Raw genomic sequence first — 23573 nt, forward strand, 5'->3', positions numbered from 1 at the left:
TCTGAACCATCTCACTCAGTATTCGTTACAGTGTACCTAAATACTGAGGGGAATGATTCGGCTCATTATTCTGAGTTAATATCAGTTGGAATTTTCCGTCGCAAAAGTATAGAATTAAATTATTTTAAAAACTAAAAAAAAATCATGAATTTTGTGACGGAAAATTCCACTTGATATTAACTCAGAATCATGGTTTGAATCATCCCCCTCAGTATTTGTTACGATGTCACTAACCTTGTATACTTATACAGCGTTTATATGTATGCATTTCGAAATACGCTGTCTGGGCCGTGGCCGTTATATTTATAATATTATGCAGCTTAAAAATACTTATTACTAAATTAATAATTCAGATAAATGTCGTCTGATGAGTGATGGATTATTTTTAACTCGGCTGACTGCCGGTGCAGCTGCGGTGGCCGCTTCCCAGAGGAAATACTAAATACTCCGGCCATGGAATCGATGTATGACTTCGTTCCTTTTGCCATTGAAACTACTGGATCGTGAGGCTCTGAAGCAATTCGTTTCGCACTTGATATTGGTCGGAGGATGAGAGAAAGGCGGAGATCGGCGATACGGGTCCTTCTTATTTCAAAGACTGGCTGCCCAGCGAGGCAATGCGACCAGTATAATGGACACTCTTTTATACAGGGGTCACTGGGGGGACGGTTGTTTGAATAGTTTTCTGTATATTGTTTCCCTTATTTTTTTTATTGCGCTGTTTTTTTTCTATTAGTATTATTTCTAAAATTATTATTTTATCTGTAAGAATGTTTTTGTCATGTACTTGTAAAAAGATATAAATACTTCACTCACCAATGGTAACACGATAATTCTAGGTAAGTACACGTTTATTTAAATTGTTTATTACGTAACTGGATTTCGAAGGCTTATAAATTTCGTGGCAAATATTGTTTCATAATAATGCGATGAAAATCGGTTAATACTTTAATGCCGCGTCGTGTCGCTGAAATTAAACATGTTGCGCGTAATCATGGGAATTAATCTTATTCTCTTCTATCGTGTACGTTGTGAGGTGGATTACTAACCCCATCAACCCTCGTGTCAGGGTTACTATTGAACCGCCAAAGGCCCCTGACATCGTTCATGTAACTACTACTAACTTGCAACAGTAAGTAGTAACCGGGACCAACGGCTTAACATGCCTTCCGAAGCACGGATCATCTCACTTTCGAACAATCAGGTGATCAGCCTGTAATGTCCTAACCAAACTAGGGATCACAAAGTGATTTTCGTGATATGTCCCCACCGGGATTTGAGCCCGGGACCTTAGGATCTTGAGCCGAACGCTCAAACCGTTGGACCACGGAGGCCGTTATGCCTAAACCAGTGAATTCGACTTTACGAGTTGGAATTCACCCTCCGTGGTCTAGTGGTTAGAGCGTTAGGCTCACGATCTGGAGGTCCGGGTTCGATTCCCGATGGGGACAGATTGTCCGAAAAAGTAAGATGATTCCGTGCTTCGGAGGGCACGTTAAGCCGTTGGTCCCGACTATTAGCCGCAAAAACACCTCCACCAACCCGCAGTGGAGCAGCGTGGTGGGGTATGCTCCATACCCCCTCGGGTTGATTGAGGAGAGGCCGGTGCCCAGCAGTGGGACGTATATAGGCAGTTTATGAGTTGGAATTCATATTTGGATGATAGATAATTAATATCATGTGGTTTCTAGGATTTATGCCTGGTTAATGGTAATAGGCTATAATGTTATTTCATTAACTTACCTTCGGTTGTTTACCGTAATCCGACCAGTACGGCAGAATGAAGCGTTCCCATAAAAAGCTATCATAGAATATAATAGCAGCTACTTCCAAGAGATGGAACACCACCACGCCCCATCTGATTTTCTTGGTCCTGCGGAAGAGGAAGACATTTTAATTGGTTTTTGTCCGCACTTTTTGCTTGATCATCGAATAAACTGAACTTGGTAAACATTGTTAAGTTTGTAATAAGTTCTAAAAATGGTACATTATATAAGTATTTTATTTTTCTCTCTCGTGTGGGTTGTAAGATGAATGACCGACCTTATCAAGGTTATATTAAGATCAGGGTTGCTATTGAGCTGTTATATCTCATGTAACGATTACATACTTACTTAAGTAAATCGTGGCCGTGATCGTCTGCTTTACGTGCCCTTCCGACGCACTGATCATCTTACTTTCGGACAATCTGGCTATCAGCCTGCAATGTTCTGAGCAAACTAGGGATCTGAATAAAAATCTTATTTTTTATTTATTATTAAGATTTTGATTGTGTAAATAATGCTGTAAGCTCCCCAAATAAAATAAATAAAATAAAATTTTCCCCTAATATTCGAAGACATGATAGTCTAGCCAATTGGGTTTGGTAGGTTTGCAACAAATACCGAAGATTGCGCTCTAGTGTGTAATATTTTCCAAGGTGCTCATGCGCCGTGCCAACAAGCAAGCCCACCGGGGACTCACAGAGACATTCTGCCAGATGAGTTTAGTGGGCGGGAATAACCAGAACGCAGCGTAAGGGTTTTCAATTATTTCATTTCAATTTCTTTACCCGACTACAGCGAAGTAAGGAGGGTTATTGTTTTAAAAGTCAGCATTTTCGGGCGTGACTTATTGTAGGTTTGTCTCGGACGCGTTTATTAATGTACCCTTAATGGACATATTTGAATAAATGAGGAAAGTTGTTATCATACATACATACATAAACAGCCTATATACGTCCCACTGCTGGGCACAGGCGTCCCCTCAATCAACCGGAGGGGGTATGGAGCATACTCCACCACGCTACTCCAATGCGGGTTGGTGGAGGTGTTTTTACGGCTAATAGCCGGGACCGACGGCTTAACGTGCCGTCCGAAGCACGGAATCATCTTACTTTTTCGGACAATCAGGTGATTCAAGCCTGAAAAGTCTTTACCAAACAAAGGACAGTCACAAAAAGTGATTTCGACAATGTCCCCATCGGGTAAGTTGTTAACATTCTATCTTAATTTTATTTTTATTTTAGTAATTAGGAACTTTCCAGGGTACTAAAAACCATATAAGTACCTATATGATGTTATACAGCTTTAACGTGATAATAACCTATTTTCTCATTACTCGGGTACACAATTATTTAAATACAATGTAATGGCAGAAGCATATAAAATAACTGTTGCTTGATATTTGGGTCACATTATGTATATAATTATGTATATTGCTTCTCGGATCTTTATTTTGATAATAATAATAATGGGCGTAATAAAAAGGGTCATCATTTACAACCAAAGACAAAGATAAAAGATGCGTATGTCTGTTATCCATGAAACTACAAGGTTTAAACGAAGAAAAATCTGTACAGCGCCATCTAATTGTTTTTTTGAAGAACGTAGCCTGAAAAGTCCCTCATTCTGTAGTACAGTCATGAGCAATATCATGTACCCACTTTAGAACCCTGTCGCACTATCATGTTTGACATATAATGAGACTTACAGTTTAATTTGTCAAAAAAGTTAATGTGACATGGTTTCAAAGTATATACATATTAGTACTCGTCGTGACCGTACCTATTTTTATTGGCAGATATGCAGTGTCTAATCTCAATACGTGCTTAATGAAACTAAGCTGTATTTTTTTATTGATTAGATTAATTACGAATAGGTATGTATTTGTTTGTTCACTGATAAAAATATGCCTATGTTGTTTTATTTTAGTTGTTACCTGAGGATTTTAATTCGATGTATTACCTATAATACCTACCTATAGATACGTACTTATTAATTTACATTTATATAATGATCCAGTGGAATTCCCTGGTCTATGCCTACCCCAAAGCGAAATACGCGTGATCTTATATACCTATGTATCTATGTGTACAATGATCCAATAGGTAGGTACTTTCAGTCTAAAGTTTTCTTCGTTTAAACAATTTCATATTTGAATAAACGAAATAATTTGTTTAAGTTTCACAAAGTTTAATTTAACGCGTGGATAGCTTAGGTAAAAATATAGATGCAAACAACAATTTGTGTAGAAAATTTCTTTAACATTTCTAGTTGTTTATTCAGCGAATGCAAAAAAGAAAAAGTTAGATATAAGTAGCTGAGTATATTATGGTTTTGTAAACATATAACAGAGGAACTTCAAACGCAAACTGCGCTTTGTTTTTAATTAATTTTGAGTACCGTTCGTTGATCGGATTTTCCGCCCAAGTATTTAATACCATCTAAAGCGAATCTACAATAACTCACGTCAAAAAAGGGACATCAAGATTCCACTCAGTCCAAAGTCACAAGGTTTGTAAATCGTAGGTAAGCATTAAAACTTTTTGAAGCTACTTTCTCTATACTAGTATTTAGGTACTTACTAGTATTTTTTTTAACAAATAATTCGATAAGTTCTTTGTTCAACCGAAAACAGTATATATTCTTCATTGCACACAAAACTACCGATGAGATATCAAATATGAAGAAAGCTGAAGCACGACAGCAGCTTTACAGCTAGCTATTTCTTCCTTGTAAAATTGCAAATAGTGGGAATCAACACCAGGAAGTAAGGAGCGAAAATGTTTTCTATGTATGTGTAAGAAAGTAGAAATTCGATAATAAGAAGATTTTATTCAAAAATGTGACTAAAAAGAGGTCCGGCTGGAGTTGTTGTTAGATAATTGATGATCCGTTACTGGTCCCTAGAGAAAGGATCGGAACGGAATTGGGCATTAGGCCTCCCCCAAGGATCTCCACGATGATCGATATGAAGCTTAGGAATAGTTAATTCTCTCACAATTTTTCATGACAAAAAATATGACGAAGACATATGAAGACATTAGGGGGAAATATGTCACATCAAAGCAATTCACCTAAAAAGCAATACCGCAATTCGACATTGGCGCATATTAAAGTAAGTGCGCAATGCAAACAATAATGTCAAATAGCAATTATAAGCTGCGCTATTTATAAGCTGCGTTGTCGGGACTCTTTGAGGGAGCTGTTTAAAGAAATAAATATACTGACGGTCGCAAGTCAATATATACGTAAGTATATGAAAACATTATGTATGTACGTAAAAATGTATCTCTCCTTCCGAGAAACTGTGAAAGTGATACTTACAATACAAGAAAGTAAATTCAATTCATCCATTTTGGGGTTATGTATAAGTTTTTACAATAAAATACCAGATAATATTTTAAATTTGTCAGAAAATAAATTTAAAGCTCATGTGAAGCTTACTTTATGTAAAAAAGCTTATTATAAGATTAATGACTACCTAAATTATAAAAATGTCTGGTATTAAATGTGTTCCTCTAGTTATTAAATAACTTGTAATGTATATCCTCATTGGTTTTTAAAAGATGTGTTGCTTTTGTAGTTTCTTGTCATTTCTTCTCCTGAGCCATAACACCTTGCGAAATGACGTAAATTCAAAAATGTTACATTGACCTTCAACAAGTTTATCCATGATAATTACGTTGAATAAATGATTCTGATTTCAATATTGCTTTTTAGATGAATTACTTCGAAGTGGCCTTTTTAAAACCTCCTGGTGTCGTTAGTACCTAATCGTAGGGAATTATTGAACTTATATTTCTACAACAAATCGATATAAATAATAAGTAAGTGTTTCTCACATTTCGAGTACTTACTTATACACGTGCGTATTCTCGCATATCCTTTAATAGATTGTTATGAACTAAGTTCAACGAAATGGTATTCCTAATATATTTTGAGTATACCTATTACCATTGGATCTCCGGTCTTCCCACACTAAACCTAAATTCGTCACTACCTGTAGTTTAGGGAAAATACTTGCTTACTTATACAAAATATTTATTTTTGGTGAAGAATTCACCAAAAATAAATATTTTGTATAAGATATTACGAATTAAATAAAGTAAAATAGAAAATAAAAAGTTTGAAAAAGTAGGTAAGTGTTTAAAATATTCAGTAAGTACTTTTAAATAGGTAATTAATGCATGAATAACCCTTCGCACGGGTTAGCATTAGGTATTTGGTACGCGTAGTGTTGGTGTGTTATTTATGTATCTTAGAAGAGACGAGAAGAGATTTTAACGATCCCTTTTTAAATGAAAATGGTGAAAAATATTTTTATCCTCCTAAACAGTTTACATACAAATGTTACTCTTTATACTTTGAATACCTACCTAGGGTATTGATCTCTGTATACAAATGTGGGTGCGAAGAGGAAGTACACGTATTGTGACAGGGTTGGCAGTGGCGTCGAATCCCCGTGATACCGCGGCGCACACGCAACCGCCACCGCGCAGATTTTCATTGCCAAGCGGAACTGAAATATTTGATGATATTTTATAACCAATACAGCAAGTGATCATTGTGATCATATAACTGGGTGTGAAGCGAGGAATGAGGAGGTATAAACGCAATAGTAGTAACCTATATCTAAACTAACACGTATGGTATAAGAAAAATGCCTTCCTGCGGCTGCAGTTATGTGCATTTGAGACCCAATTCTCTGAAAGTGCGAAATACAGTGGAGCGGCATCGCAAGGCAAACAAGATGTGTTATTTCGTTTTTAAAACCATAATGTCGCTCACACATAATGCACCTACTGATGGGTTTTCATCTACTCGTTTTCATCGAGTCATAGCAGGTACTCAATGCAGTGTGCTCGAAATAAAGTATGCTTCCTTAGATTGTCTTCAATGTTTGAGCTTGTTGCACACAACCGGGAAAGCGATCCAAGCATTATTACACTAAATGCATGATATGAAGGTGAAAACGATCATTGGTCATGTAACGTGGGTTTAGTGGCCACCCAATGATGAACGTCACAGGACGTGTACTAAATCTTATCCAATGTACAGTTCGTGTTCACCCCACTTTTTTCTGCGTCACAATATATTTCTCACCGCATGATAATTTATCAACTTCTACATAATATGTTAGATTCATGCGTGCCCCGGATTTGTTACGGGATGGTATCTACGAGTACTAACTTTTTCTATAGAACTACGTAGCTAAAACTCAATACGTACTAGATTTTCGTAACTGAGGTTAGAATATGTTCCGTCTATTTTGTATCATCGTAACTTTTTAAGCCTGGGTCACAAACCTGGGTCAGAGGGTTTGAGTTCCCAAAAGTTTTAAAAATAAACTATTGTTGCAAGGTAGAGAAGACTTAAACACTCCTATTCAAAATGATGTCACTAAATAAAACTCGCGTTAAATTACCCTAAAAGAGGACATAGATTTATTTACTTGGCTGAGTGCTTAAAATTGTCAAGAGTTGAAATATAAATAATTTGCTCCTTTAGTGTAGGCGGTGACAAAGTATACCATCTATCCTAAGCATCGAACTTAATGAAAAAAGGTCGGAAGACTGATTCGTTTTATTCCCAGAAAAATAGTATTCCCTAAATAAGGACTGAGAATCTAAAATAACCTTTGACTTTTTGAAGCGTTTATTTAAATCATTATTTACTGTACAATCTTCACCATCAACTTTAAAGTGTAAGTACTTTAATGTCTCTTTTTAAGCCTATTATGCAAGTTTTTTTCTAGTTAGTTCAGCAAGGGGCTTCATTATAACAAAATGTTTAGATAACTTAAATTATACAATTCATGCTATTAAAGTACTTTTAGTACGGCCGTACGGCCATTAAAAACTCGAGTTGCGCATATCACATATTTCTAAAAGTGGTCCTAAACGCTATTGCTTACCAATTTATCAATGGCCTTTAGGTTTGTAGTTTTATAAGAGACAAAAAGTAGGTAAGTAGATAGATACTATATAACAAATTGCGCAGATATGAGTGGCATACGATAAGATGACAACGTACCCAGAGTCCGCCTACATAACGTTTCTATCAACTTCCGCTCCTGTGACGTCATGATAGCAGGAAGTTCGTTACCTCTTTGTTAGGTTTGTACTCACAATCACACACACAAACATATACACAGAAATACTCACACACACAAAATGCACACAGTCTGCTTTACAAGTTTACTATGAGTTAAGTATAAAGAGGATAATACTAAAACTACTTACATCTAAAACAAACTTTTAAGGGAACAATGCTTTGCTTGCATACCATATGTACTTAGCATTACAGTATATCTGACTGCAAAATGTTATCTGCTGGCAGAAGCCTTTTGAATATACGAGTATGTGGTGCAATTTGGCTATAATAATGTATAAATTTATTTCTCAACACAATGCCGTTTAACCGAGAGGAGCGCCTTCTAAGTAACTTTGATTAAGTACTCTTTTCAATTCTACTTTTCACATTTTATACCATTTTAACATTCCAATGAAAATAGGTGTTATATGGATTATGTTCTGATGAAACTTACATAACATAAGTTCACGTCTATGGGGGAGTGACACACACTTAACTGAGCTTTTTGTGAAACTTAAATTATATATTATGTCAAAAAAGTTTTGTTGAGATACCATATATCAAGAAAAGCAGCAAAATCATTTTACTCGGATAAATGTACATTATTTAGAAATATATCAATAAAAATAATGAAAAAACAAAAATAACAAAATACCTAGTATGCTCCATACCCGCTCCGTTTGATTGAGGGGAGAGAGGCCTGTACCAAGCAGTGGAACATAGGTATTTAGGTCGGGCAGTTAGTCATCCACTTGTTTCTTCCTTTTAATTTACTTTTTTATATACTTCAAAACTTACCATTTCGGTAGTGACAGCTACCGAGGAGCCCAGAGCCAAGTGTGTCCTGCCCAAGTCCCAAGTCGGTACAGCGAGTATGGCCACCTCCAAAGCCACGACACCAGCTAGCCCGATACCAGTCCATATTACATTGAGACCTATAAAGAAGATCACTGATAATTTTATATAGAGGACATATAACATTTTACTGTCAAATCTTCAGGTTAAGTAATTGAACTTAGGTTAATGCTAGGGAGATGATGATAATAATGTAACATTTTAAAAGACTAACAAAGGAGAAGTACCTTTACATTAGTAGGCAATTGATATGTGCAATGTAATAGACATTAAGAATAAGTATATGAAAATCCAGGACATAATCTAAAATAATCCAAAAATTGTGGGATAGGGCTCATGCCCTTTCTTTAAAGGAAACGATTATTATTTCTTTACTTTTGTTTATTTTAAACGTTTTATAATTTCCTACGTTTTCCTCTTTAAAAAAACCGTCAGCTATTTCCCTGTCATTCTGCAATTGTCTCCTCTCTCTCGCTCTCTCGTCGCTCTCTCTTTCACACAACTTTGCGTTACGTTTCATTCAGCCTACCATTCCATTCGACAACCCCTTAAATAGGCAAGTGCAAAAAAGCTTATGTTTGTACTCATGGGGGTGTTACAACAACAGGTTGGTGGGTTAGACCTAGAGCAAATCGATCTGATTATTTTCTCAAAGTAACTTGTGCAACTTATTCCCATGACACAAAATGCGTGTGTAAACATCCAGCTTCCGGCCAAAATCCACTAAAGTATCAAACAACTTTGCTGATCCATTACATGCTGCGTGTGAGAATACCGCAGGAACAAAAGCAGGATATTACAGTTTACCTACTCGAGAGATGGTGGTTAGACACAACAGTAATATAATGACTATATACCAATTGGGGTAGTCACTACATCTATCGCAACATGATCTAAGTATCCACACCTCACCGAGCTTTCTTCAACTCGGTAGGAGGTGAGCCATATGGCCGTCTATTAATGGTCCAGGCAACAGTGTTAGCGAAATAAAAATATATTAACCTAATGAGAAGTTAAGCCGTTGGTCCCGGCTATTAGCCGTAAAAACACCTCCACCAACCCGCAGTGGAGCAGCGTGGTGGAGTATGCTCCATACCCCCTCCGGTTGATTGAGGGGAGGCCTGTGCCCAGCAGTGGGACGTATATAGGCAGTTTATGTTTTATGTTTATGTAACGAGAATACAAATACATGATAATTGAAATTGGATACTTTTTTTTTTGACGTGACTTATTGTAGATTTGCCGGACAAATGGGGAGCGCTGAAGGCTCTCACCCGTTACAACGTTTAAGACAACAGGCCTGAGGGTGCCCAGTTGGGCGCGAACCTCGGCTCAGGGCGTCGTCTGAGAGGAAAAATATTTGAAAGAATTAATCGACCCTAGTGGGTCGATAGCGATAAGCGCTGAATGAGGAAAATCGTCCACCACGCCGGCGGGGTCGGTATTAAATTGGATACTGGATAGCTAAAAAACAGAGGAAAAGTCTAAGCTGGGCCAGGGTAGTGTGATTAGATGGGCGATAGCGATAGCTGCCCGTCGGTCTCTGAAAATTGAGACACTACTTCGACAACCAGATCTCTTTTTAACATGACCTCATTATGTTTACTTGGTTAAACCCATAAAATATATTTTAGCTTAAAGTATATTTATGTTATCTATAAGTAAATCCCGACAGCTCTCTATGCGAGTACAATGACACAGGCGCGGCCCTGCATGGTTTAAGAAATCTACTAACAAATATAATAAAACATATTGTATATTTAGGTTTAGAAATCCTTTTCAGTTATTTAAATTATGAGCTACTAAACTTTAAAATTTCAATGAGTGGACTACAAATCTGGGCGAATCAAGTGACTAACCGAGCTGTGGGAGGGACGGTCGCACAAAGCCCTCTTGGCCTCTCGCTGGAGAATTCTCGAGGATGCCACTCTGGGCCTCGTTTTCACCACTACCGTTTTTGTATTTGAGTAAAACTCGCTCCAACACTAAGTAAGTGCTAGGGATGCGTTAGCTTTGTTTTAAGTATTTTATCTCCAGTGAGTTTTAAATATTTTTAGAATATTAAATTAACTTGTTTGTTTATTTAGATAGGTAATTTCGATTTAGAACCGAAAATGGTATCCTATATGGTGATGGTAATGTGTACTACATTTCTCATTTGAGAGGAGACGTTGAATTTATTTTTGCGGGATCATCGATTTACACTAAAATCTGGTGTCCAGACCGGTCCGTCCTTTTTATCCACTATGAAAAGAAATGTCATACGATACCTTTAATTGAATATTCTTCAATCGTTGCCTGGCCGTCTGTGTCGAGAATCGTTATATCAAATGCCCGTAGATGCTGAGGCCAATTATTATTGTTTGATTTGACGCTATGCTAGTCTCAGGCACGACTGGCGCCCGTAATTCCTATTAGGATAGACAGGTGGGTGGACGGAACCACAAGTCACCAGACGTCATCTTGCCTGCACCTGCTACCGCACGCTGTTTACGCTGACGTGACAAACATCGCATAGATACGAGTATAGCTTCGACGCATAGATAAGCGTATGCCATCTTCGTAGATATAAATACGCTGCGTCTATTAGTTGAAGACTCCTTTTATCGTCATCTGAATCAATAGATGTACAATTTTTGGCACAATATGACTTACCAGGAATTTTCTTAAATAATTTGGCTCCAGCACTGTAGACCAACATCCCAGGGTAGAATAGCATCGCGATAGCAAACTCGAATAGCCATAACTTAGCGCCCCGTCGAATATCGCCGAAACCGTGCTTCACTGTTGACAACCCTACGTTTACCCTAGAAAGCAAAAAGGAAAGTACAATAAAAGTAATAATTGGAAATGGTCCTGTACGATTTAGGTTTTATTGGTTGGCGAATTTCAAACGCCGTTGAAGATCTTTGTCTACAATGATTAATATTTTAGATTTAATTATTATGATAATTTAAATCAAAAGGACCCTTATTGCGACAGGCGTTTACGTTTTTAAATAATTGTGTATAGAAATTGAAATGAATGAGGCGGCGTAAGCGCCTGCCCCTTTTGCTAATTTCCATATGCCGTTTTTAACTAATATAAGTTTTTTTTTTCATGTACCGCAGTTGTAGCCGTTACCTGTGCTATTCTAGCGCACACATACTTAACTTAAGTTTAGTTTGGCAGCCCTAAAAGTGCTGTCCTTCACTTATAACACAAGAAAGAGATGGGCCTAGTTATAATCCTATTAATTTGAGTTGTTGGTTGCCCGAATCAGCACCATTTTCCTGTGACAATAGTGGCGATTCGGGCACCTGTGAACCTGTGTACAAACAGAAAATTAATTCAACCGAGCAGTAGTGTAATATTGTATGGACAAAATTGCCGTTAATAGTTTTGGAAAGCTGGGTACCGCGATGGAACGTGTTAATAAACAGCCATAAACAATTTTCATATTTAAGGATTCAGCTCACTGCGTAAAGCTGATACAAGGTAATAGAAAACAGGTAAATAGGTAGGTATTTACAGAATTCATTTCTGTTTGTTCATACTGTAGTAAAATAAACATATATTCAGATAATCGGATGACCTGATTCCGCTTCATTAAGTATATTTTCTCTTACAAAAGCACATTAATTGAAGTTACCTTTGTGCCTAATAGAATTTTGGTTTAACAGCTTATGAAAAATTGTTTCCCACTCCCACATTTGCTTCATTCTCTATTCTTTATGTGTAAACAGACTAAAAGATTAAAGTAGATTATGTTATCATTTTTATTAAAATTAGGTGCGATATTAGACACTGCGATATTTATTCAGGCGTAAAAAAAATAACTTATCGTATTCCAAATCATTTTGATTTCAGAATACTTATTAATTGGCTGATAAGGCACCTGCAACTACGAAATCGATCCGTTTGCGTATTAACTTTCCACGGACACAGTTGCAAAATAAAATACCCTGGATATGCAACTTTAAAGCTGTACGTTTTAAGATCGTAAGGAAGGACCGCATGCCTTTTAAAATCCAAATCCCTTATAGAATACCATAATAATTATTGAGTCTGAAAATCTGAGTCTTACGAGGTTCAAAGTCTAGAGTTTGAAAATAAAATTTACTAGAGATGGCCGGAGATTCCCGTTATTTTAAGTACTTACTTAAATATTTTGTTATATTTTTCTAATTAACAAACAGTGCGCCTAAAACTGTGAATAACATGAATAATCATAATTCAAATCTATACAGATGTAAACAGACTAATTTATTTCCACTCGTGCCAATAAATTCCTTATCGTGAGTTCAGAATGATGCAATTAGAATTAAATACGATTGTTTATATCTGTACAAGTTGATAGAACCGTCCCAGAAATGTAATAAAGTCAAAAACAAGAGCACTTTAAGAACCACCTCGTTTTGGGAGTTTCAAATTTTCACTTTACGGTTGAATAATTTTGCCTCTCTCTCTCCTTATCTCTTTATTACATACTTTATTGTCTTTCTTATAACTTTTGTACTGTTGTATTTGATTGCAAGAATGCTTCTTGATTATTGTATTGCTTTATCTCAGTATGAAAAATGTAGTTCGCGCCGAACGTGAAATGGATCAACTTGTACGATTGACTTTTTGAAGATACAAGAACATATAGAATGATAAACGATTACTTGCTTTCCGCTTTCCACCAAGTCGTATATGACAGTGTCACAAAACATCACAAGGAGTATGACGACGAAAATGTGGTATATGGCCTTAATGTGGAGCGAGGTGTCGATGAGGACGGTAAGGGGCGACTCCCGCACAACGAACTCTTGATCTTGTCCTTCAATGGATCCATGTTTCACGTCGCCATTTTGGATCTGCGTTTGTTGCTGCGGCTGCGGCCTGCGTTGACGCACGTTTTGAGACATTTTATTTCACTCTGAAAAGAAGTGAAAGAGAAGTGTATTAGTATTATAGGATTTTTACATAATCATCTAAGTATTGCTTTAAAGGACAGGCATAGCGCTTTTTCAGTATTGTAGGTATGTGACGCATACCTAATGAGATATCAATTTATAACATGAAATAATGAACTTTCTACATGAAAGAAGGGAAGAGGTTACCAAAAATGTTACCAAAAGTGTAAATGATCAGACCATCCGACGCGCGACGCTCTGAAATCCGACATTTCACAACCCACTTGTCGAAATTTTAATCTTTACCTTACAGGACAAATTAGTGAAACAGTCGCCAGGGGTCGCGTCGCAGGAAGTAAAGTTTAATCTTCTTTAATTTGTTCTTTAATGTTAATTGGTTGCAGATTAGGGAAAATAATCGCCGAGGTACCACCAATTAACGCGAGCTTAAACTTAAAGTGCCTATTATGGGACTGTATACCCTAAGCTTGTTCGGAGAGATTCAACACAGGTTCAAACTGATATATAAGTTTAGCCGTTAAATAAAGCCCTGTAAGGTTTAGGGATGGCTTAAAAACTTAAGTTGAGCTGTCACTTGTAAGCTGTTTTCTAAGCTGAGGGTTATTGTTTTTGTACACTCGATAACGTGACGTCATGTAAGAACTAAGGGTGGTATTAACCCTTCGAATGCGGGAAACACTGATCAGGGCCAGACACAATGTAAAAACTATTGTGCCTCTTATCTCAGCAGATGAGAGGTTAATAAACTAATCTCAGCTTTGAGACTGCCCTCAAGATCATGTCATTGTGACAGTTCTTATATAAAAACAGGGACTTGAGCATGGTCTTGAGGGCAGTCTCAGCTGCGATTAGTTTATTAATACCACCCTTAGTTTATAAAGGGAGCGTTTTATTAAGTTTCTGTAGTCTAATGAGGCAGGAAAGAGGAAGGGGAAGACCAAGAAGAGCTTACATGGAATAGATCAAAGAGAAGGTGAACGTCGTGTCTTATAAGGAAGTGAAGGAATTGGCCTTTGATAGACAAGAATGGAGTATGCTACACCGATAAGAGCGTGGCTCTTAAATTAGTGATGAGTATAATGAGGAACGGGATATCTAGAAATAGGTAGGTTTATATTTTTTCTAGGTATACCTATATACATGTCAAAATTAGTGTATTGTGGTTGACATAACCCTTTAATCGTATTTTACGATATGCTCATTTATATGCTCGATAGTCTTCTTCTTCTTATCGTGTGGGTTATGAGGTGGATTACCAACCTCATCGACCCTCGTGTCTGGGTTATTAGGCCCGCCAAAGGCCCCTGACATGGCTCATGTAACAACTACATACTTACATCAGTAAGTAGTAACCGGGACCAACAGCTTAACGTGCCTTCCGAAGCACGGATCATCTTACTGGTGATCAGCCTGTAATGTGCTAACCAAACTAGGGATCACAAAGTGATTTTTGTGATATGTCCCCACCGGGATTCGAACTCGGGGCCTCCGGATCGTGAGATCAAAGCTCAACCACTGGACCACAGAGGCCGTTTGCTCAATAGTTATGTTACAATACTCCCTATCCATCTATAAGGAAGGCCCGTGCCCCAGCAGTGGGGACGTTAATGGGCTGGTGATGATGATTTTTACTTATAGTAAGTACATTAATATTTTTTAAATTGTTTTTAATTATTAGGTACTTTTCAACTTTGATCTAAACACCTATTTAAACCGAAATTTAGTAGAACTGACCATGAGTCCTTCATTTAATCGTGATGCTAATTTTCATTTGCACCAAAGCAGTTGAACTATTAGTACACGAGTCATTAGTTTAGTCTTATCAGTAAGAAGTTATCGTATTTAGTTCAATGATTGTCTATATAATATATTAGAATTATATGGAATGAACTATTTGAATGGGATAAACAAATTGATAGGTATATGTTATACGTCCTATAGATAGATAGATAGATAGAACGTTTATTTGCATGAACACAGTACAATGGTCTTATAGAAGGATAAGTACAACATACACTAGATTCTAGTGACTAAAACAATATAAAGCTGTGTTCACATGACCAGCATTGTTTGGTACTAGTGGTTGAGCGTTGTGCTCACGATCCCGAGGTCTCGGGTTAGAATCCCGGTGGGGACATATCACAAAAATCACCTAGTGATCCTTAGTTTGGTTAGGGCATTACAGGCTGATCACCTGGTTGTCTGCAAAATGATTTGTGCTTCGGGAAGCATATTAAGTTATTGGTCCCCGTTACTATTTACTGATGTAAGAACGTAGTCGTTATATGAGTCATGACAGGGGCCTTTGGCGGCTCAATAACAACCCTGACACCAGTTTTGCTGAGGTTGCTAATCCGCCTCTTAAGCCTCACGATATAAAACACTTTATTGACATCAGTTAAGTTACCTAAGTATATTTTATGACTAACCAAAACACTGGAGCCCTAAAATAATTTTGCCTAGCCTAGGTCTTCATTCATACATACTATGAAATTGCTACGATAAATATTATAAAAAATACTACTTACTTATATACTTTCTAATACATTATAGTGAATTAAAAACGAATTCCCATTGAAAATTACCCATAATTTTGCTTAAGTTATCTCTTTGATAACACATACGTGATTACGCATCCATGAATAAGTTTGTTTACTTCTACGAGTTGCATTTATAAATGTGGGTAGTTGGTGATTTCCATTATTAAACTGTTTATTTAACAAAGAATATAAAGAAATGCGTACTTACAAATGGTTTCAGCCTATTGTAACAGGATCCAGGCCGTTACTAGTAGCACTAAACTTTGAATGGAACTCGTATGATACCCTGCTACGATGGTTACAATGTTGCCTATCTATTAACCTTTCACACCAGATAATGCAAATACTTTTCCAACGCACATATTCTCTAAAACTTTTATTTTTACATAAAATAAAGATTAGATATCGTTCGATATTGTTTTACGCAAGTTAATCTATTAACTTGCAACTTTTTAACGGGTTTTGTCTCTAATTTTTACATCTAATTAAATTATAAATAATTATTCATTTGTTCGCAGACGACCGACGTTTGAGATATAACTTGTACTACTGGGCTTTATTGAATGGTTTTTCTGTTATCACTCAATAAGTTTTACGTTAGGTAAGTGTAGTGAGATAATGAATCGTGATAAAAAATAGTAACATTGATTAATTGACACTGATAACTGATAAACGGCCGTTGTCCTTACTTTTTGCAAGTTTTATTGTCTTGTCGTATGTTAAATGTAATTATTTAAATGTTAATAAATTATTGTACTTAGAGGAAAAAACATGTAGACATAATATGTTAATCAAACATGAATCATCTTGCCCGTGACACTAGTTACAAATGTAGTTTAAAATTATGCAGTCCTAAGTTGGTACCTATAAGTATTTGATAGTTGTAGTTCTAATGAGTTACTTTTATGTTATTAAAACACTTGGGTACACATTTCCGTTGACCCTTTGCGCGTAAACTGCGTTCTTGTTTCGATTCTGTTTTATTATAAACGCTACAGCAGGTACCTCTGAAGATTCGAGTTACTTTATATTTCAAAAAAGGTATTGGTGCGGTTATTGAACTTGTCAGAATAAAATTAATATCACAGTAAAGCAGGCTAAGCTCATAAACGCAAATCGGGCGCGCTAAATTGTTTGTATTCCGTGCTGACCCTTTTTTTGTATTGTTGTTGTATTATTGTATGCTTACTTACCACATTAAAAAGCTAGAAGATACTGAATTAATTTAATTTTAATTTTCCTGACATTGTTTGACGTGTAATTTTAAATAGCGGGTTTCAGTACATTTTAGGATAATTTTCATAAAATTCAAGTGAAATATACCTAATATTATAATTAAGTATAGAACGGTGCTGATTCCTGTACACACCATTTAATTTTATTTTAAGTTATACCTGTCATTTTCTTATTCGCTGAAAAAGAAAGGGACGGGTAATCGTCAGGCATAAAATTTATGGAACACACGTCAATTTTAGGCAAAAATTTTAAAAAAACCCTTCCAATATTTTATATTGGCCAATAACCCGACAGAATTTAGTTGACAGCACACGTCAAACGGGTTGGATATGAGCGCGATGCCTATTTTATTCGCCCGGGTCGTCATCCATTTATTTTAAAATTAACAGTTGTCAATCATCCGTCCCTTTCCTTTAAAATATAAAATATAAATATTAAAATAAAATTAGGATGTGTCTGCAGGAATCGGGACTAATTTATTTATTTCTCCTATGTTTTAGAAGCTTTCATTTTTGTACCAGAATATAATATATTGTAATTATCTGATAATCCCCATTGGATTATTCTTGAAAATGAAATTTTAGTAATTACACTAGCACTGATTAGGTACGCCTACACCAAAATAATTCCATTTCGCAATTTAGGCACGAACACCAATAATTAATTCTATTTATAGCTAATAATTATACTTATTTACTTGACGTCCGTGAAAAATAAACTTTAGTGATATTTTTGTATGCATCCACGAGCCGCCTACATTCAATCCATCTCGCCTTTTAAGGCCAAACCACGAATAATAAATGATATGGGTATACATTAGGTGTCAAAATGCTTAAGGCAGGTAACACACTGTGTGCTTCATTTTACGTATAACGTTTAGGCAAGTACCAATTGTTAAATGTAGGTATACCTACATCTACCTAGATTAGGATTAAATTATAGTAATGTTATGGTTAGAAACGTCCACAGTAGAAAAGCATTTTAGTAATAGCACATTCCGGAAACTTCATACAAAAATCTTCGTTTTACACAGACACTACGTTATCGTACACGCGCATCAGTGTGTGTGACGTCTGACACCCATACGATTGAAGACCGAGAGGGAGTGAGGTAAGTGTAGCTCAGCCGCTGGTGGGGAGCGGAGAGTTGCCGTTCTATACGTAGTATTATTCCTTATGCTATGGTAATAGGTAAGTAACTGCACACACAGTTGATATCTAAAAATATTACCCTAGCGCAATCTCATGATGTAGCAGCCAAGTCTGATCATTTGCGGTCATCGCACAACCTGGCCCACGTCCAACCTAGGTCATGATCGTAGCTAAAGTTATAGCTATAAGCTGTGCGAATTAACTATAAACTTCGCGTCGAAAGACTACATACTGGCAAACCATCTTGTTAATTTACACGAGTTACCTGAAGATGGAATTAATAGCAGTTCAGAACTTCTAAAAGGCCACATTGAAGCAATTCACGTGACAAAGCATGTTGCAAGCATGTTATGTCCGCATTTGTCAATTTACAATATTGCGTTTTTAGATGAATTGCTTTAATGTGGCGTTTTAGTCCTCAGATGGCAATAGGACAGAGGTCCCACTCGTATAAAGTGCATTTAATTTACACCCAGAAATGGCAGCCGTAGATGATAATGCTCACGCAATTCAGTTATCTGTACCTAACCTGTTATCTACTATGAGTAGGTACACTGTTCCCGCTAGTATAATAGTGGTCGTGTTTATAAAATTTTGGTTATTGAAAACAATAAATACTTACATTGTAATTTAAATTAATACACGCCACTTTTATCTTGTTTTGGTTGTCTGTATGTAGGTGAAAAACTCAATTTATCACAAAAAATATATTAAGCTATTTTAAACAAGTAATAAAGAGATATAGTTACATTATTATATTATACTACATGTTCAGTGCGTAGTCAGAGACTGCTTACTTCGTTACTAGGTGCGTAATAGTGCAAATAAGTAGGTACATATTTAACTCGTACCTGTCCGATAGATAACCGAATTTTCATCAGAATTAATAAAGTATAAGAAACAGCCTATAAACGTCTCACTGCTGGACATAGGCCTCCTTTCAATCAAACGGAGGGGGTATGAAGCATACTCCACTACGTTGCTTCACTGCGAGTTGGTCTCCACCAACCAAATGCCTCCACATTTACATTAGAGGATTCGATCCCGGTCGTGTTTTCTAATCCCGGGATTATCTAAAGTTAATGTCGGGATCCCGGGCTAGTCCCGGGATTGTATTGGTAATAGAAAGGGGCATTTTTGTTAAGAAAAAAACTATCAATCAATACTTACACGACGAGAAGCGGATATTTTATACACATTCGTTACACGTACATTATATTGACTTATCTGAAAATAAAGAATCCCGAAAATCCCGGGAAATTTTCGGGACTAAAACATGACCGGGATCCCGGAATTCCGGGATCCGGGATCCCGGGATCGAACCCTCTAATTAACATGCATTCCGAAGTACAGGTTCACCTTTCTTTTTCGGACAACGCGGAGATTCAGCCTGCAATGTCCTAGTCAAACAAAAGACAGCCTTACAAAGTGATTTTCGATATTGTCCCCATCGGAAATCGAACCCGGATCTCCATCTCGTGAGCCTATTGCTCTAACCACTAGAGCACGAAAGCTGTTATTAATAAAGTAACAAAAGCAGTATATAAAATAAGTATCAGAACGAATAAATTATAGCGTAATAATAGTTCATGTGTAGGCGCTTAATCGATGGTTGAAAGTGTAACTGGACCGAGAGAGTCTTAATTTTTTATTGAAAATAACTTACTTAGAGAAGGATCTGTTTCCCACTTCAAAGAAAAAGGGTAAAGTGGCCCTTAATTATTCATTTCGGGGGAAATGTGATCACTGGTGATCCCTTCGTCACTTCGTAATTAGCATCTACTTATTACTAAATTATACAATGAGGATGATGTTCGGTGTTATTATTTCTTTTTATTATTAATTATGGTGGTATTTTATTTTATTTTATTTCCAGCGTCGTGCCAACTAGGAGTCGAAGTGGTCGCCATGGCCGAAATCGGTCAGAGAGATCATCATCGTCATTTTATTTATTTTGCGATGAAGGAAAGCACCGCGAGGAGTCCCATATTTGCAAATAATTCGTTTCGGAGGTATGTGACCTAACCTGTATTGGGCTGGTTTTTGGCGGGTTGGAACTAGTTCAGAAGGTCAGACAGGTCGATCCTGTAAACCCGGACCTGTCAAATCTTCAGGGTAGGTAGATAAATTACTGGGTTTGCTTTTAGCCGTGGTAGCCCAGTTGGAAGAACGCTTGACTCTCACTGTAAGGTCGCATGTTCGAATCCAGCACGGGCCAAAACCTATGATTGTCGAATTCATGTTTGAATCATAAATGAAGGAAAACATCGTCAGGAAACTCACATACCCGAGAAATGCGTTTCGAAGGTGTGTGACCTAAACTGTACAGAGGCTATCTTTTTCTTCTATCGTATGGGTTGTGAGGTGGATGACCAGCACCAATAGCCCTGATGTCAAGGTTATTAACTAACTGCCATAGGCCTCTGACATGTCTCATGTAATGACTATGTATTTACATCAGTAAATTAGTAATCGGGACCAATGGCTTCATAGATAGTATTATTATACTCAGTATGCACTAGTATAAATATATATAATATGTTGTGGGAGGTTCCCAGTAGAGTGTGTGTGTGTGTGTGTGCGTGCGTGCGTGCGTGCGTGCGTGCGTGCGTGCGTGCGTGTGTGTGTGTGTATGTGTTGTGTACTGGGACTCCCTCCCACAACTTGTGAATGTGGAAACGAAAAATATTTTATAATAGATATTAATCAGAAATTGTTTGAGGTTTACTCGGTTATTATCATAATTAAAACACATAATACCGGATTCTTACCGCGTTACTTCCTGGGAGTCTCATATCCCTAATAATAACGCGGTAAGAACCCGGTAATACGTGTTTTAATTATTAATCAGACAACTCTCAAACACTTTCAATATGCCGCAGGTAGCATTAACTATTTGGCCGGACAAATGGGTAGCGCCGAGGGCACTCACTCATTTAAGACAATAGGCCTGAGGGTGTGCAGTTCGGTGCGAACCTTGGCTTAGTTAGTCGTCTGAGAGGATAATATTTGAAAGATTTAATATTTAAAAAGTACAAAATTTAAAAACAACAGACCCGAGGGTGCCCATTCGAGGTCCATCAAACGAATCAAGTTGTATGTTAAAATAAAGTGTGATACATTGTATAAGTGTACACTGTCTGCGATCTTCATTATACATTCATTCCTTTTAGGAACTCTTTAGATAGATACATACCTCTTTCATCAAAAGTTTACGTTACTTAAAAAGTTTTTAGATCTTTTAGTTTGAAATATATATTAGCTAGTTTCTAAATTCACTTAGGTAGCAGTAGCAGGATACCTAGTGCTAAAATAGATTTAACTAACCGTAATGAAGTTTGTTGAAATAAATCCTACTTTACTTGTAAAATTAGTCTCCAAATAAATCCTAGGATACTAAGTATTATTAACGGGTTTATATGTTTATATAATACTTTATTATAGGTTATAGTTCACACAGGTTAATTAACATAACATGTATAACAAAGTTAGTGTAAGCGTAAAACCTCTTCACTTGATTTCCTAAAGCTCGAGCTATCAAAAGAAAATACCAGCCAATTGTGGCTATTGATCCAAATACAGCTCTTTATTCGTTTTGCCTCCCTTCGCAAGTAATATCGAGATGTGTACTGAATTTTTCAATCAACAATTGTAGTAATTCTAACATCTGGTTGCCAAGCGATCTCTACCAATCCCGTGGGTTTGAGAATCGGCCTTATTTTTACGCGCGGATTTGTATCTGACCAGAATATTATCAGGTAGATAGCTAGGCAGTCTGTAATAAAATCAGCCTGAGTTATAGCCTGTGAGGGTTTACGGTTTCTTTACGTCTATTTATCATGGCTCAATAAACATGATCGCGACGATCCAATCCGCTATATTGTCTGCCTAGATTTCGTTCAATCGCCACTTTTACGGTGGCCAATAAAATATTATTACGTGACTCGTGAAAAGCTCTAAAGAGTTTTTACACATACCCAACACATAAATATTACGAACCTTTCAATAATCGTAAATGAAGAGATATTGAGTTTTATATTGGATAATGAAATGTATTAATAAATCGTTAGCATTCATAAAATCTAACCTATAACCACAGAACCAACAGAAAAAACTACAATTAAGCATTTTATACTTATATATTCTTGACTGGGAGAACGAGTGGTGAAATGTTGAATAATTCATAAGGTAGTGGGCAAGTTGAGAGCGGCATAAGCGATGTGCAGGCAAACAAAGCCCGGGAACGACCTTTGCCATTCTCCTGGGCCCATGAGCTTACGGACTCAAACAGGCTTAAGCTCACTATACATTTGTTCTATTCGAATCTTTCGATTCAGTATAGATTGTTACAAAGCGGTAATGATACAAAATCCTTTCATGCGGAAAGCCACGGGAGCCCCGTGGTTCCTTGACAATGAACCTGCACATTGACCTAGGCCTGCCAACCATTACCTAATGGCTCAAATTAGCTTCAAAACGTTTTTTCTATTCAGCTTCGCACCACCCAAATCCCAGGGGATTTGGAAGCCGCAACTACCAGGGTAGTTGCGGCTTCCGAATACATCCCGCTTAGGGACGGTACTGAAAAGTATCAGCGCCCTATATACGATCCAGACGACCCGATTACTCTAGCTATAGAGGCAACCAATCAGTTCGTGACACCAAACGCTCCAGAACCCCGATACCGACCCCGGCGGCGTGGTCGACGAATTCCCTCATTGAGCGCTTATAACTATCGACCCACTAGGGTCGATTAAATCTTCCAATATTATCCTCTCAGACGACTCCCTAAGCCGAGGTTTGCACCGAACTGCACACCCTCAGGCCTATTGTCTTAAATGAGTGAGAGCCCTTAGTGCTCCCCATTTGTCCGACAAAGTAGTTAATGCCATTTGTAGAAAATCTATAATAAGTCAAAAAAGGTAGCACTGTAGACAGGGTGCTAATATATCGAGTTAAAACTTAAATGAGAGGCCATGTACTTACCACGAAATAAACAAAGGACCAGCTGCAAACCATTTTTTATTAAATATGGAA

General features: G+C 37.1%; 1 protein-coding gene across 2 annotated transcripts in view; it reads right to left on the reverse strand.

Annotated features, from left to right (window-relative positions):
- The window catches only part of LOC126367539 (sterol O-acyltransferase 1), a 75418-nt gene that overhangs the window by 10778 nt on the left and 41067 nt on the right, over positions 1-23573 (reverse strand). Inside the window, exons 1-6 of one of the 2 annotated variants that reach the window (XM_050011112.1) lie at positions 16358-16708; positions 13362-13611; positions 11367-11518; positions 8655-8791; positions 6140-6282; positions 1744-1873 (exon numbers count right to left, since the gene is read on the reverse strand). In XM_050011112.1, the coding sequence (XP_049867069.1) occupies positions 1744-1873; positions 6140-6282; positions 8655-8791; positions 11367-11518; positions 13362-13600 (801 nt within the window). In that variant the 5' untranslated portion in view covers positions 13601-13611; positions 16358-16708. Of the gene's footprint in view, positions 1-1743; positions 1874-6139; positions 6283-8654; positions 8792-11366; positions 11519-13361; positions 13612-16357; positions 16709-23573 lie in introns of those variants that run through there. The other variant, XM_050011113.1, reaches the window with a different exon arrangement.

Source organism: Pectinophora gossypiella, chromosome 6, assembly GCF_024362695.1.
Source record: "Pectinophora gossypiella chromosome 6, ilPecGoss1.1, whole genome shotgun sequence".
NCBI lineage: Eukaryota > Metazoa > Arthropoda > Insecta > Lepidoptera > Gelechiidae > Pectinophora > Pectinophora gossypiella.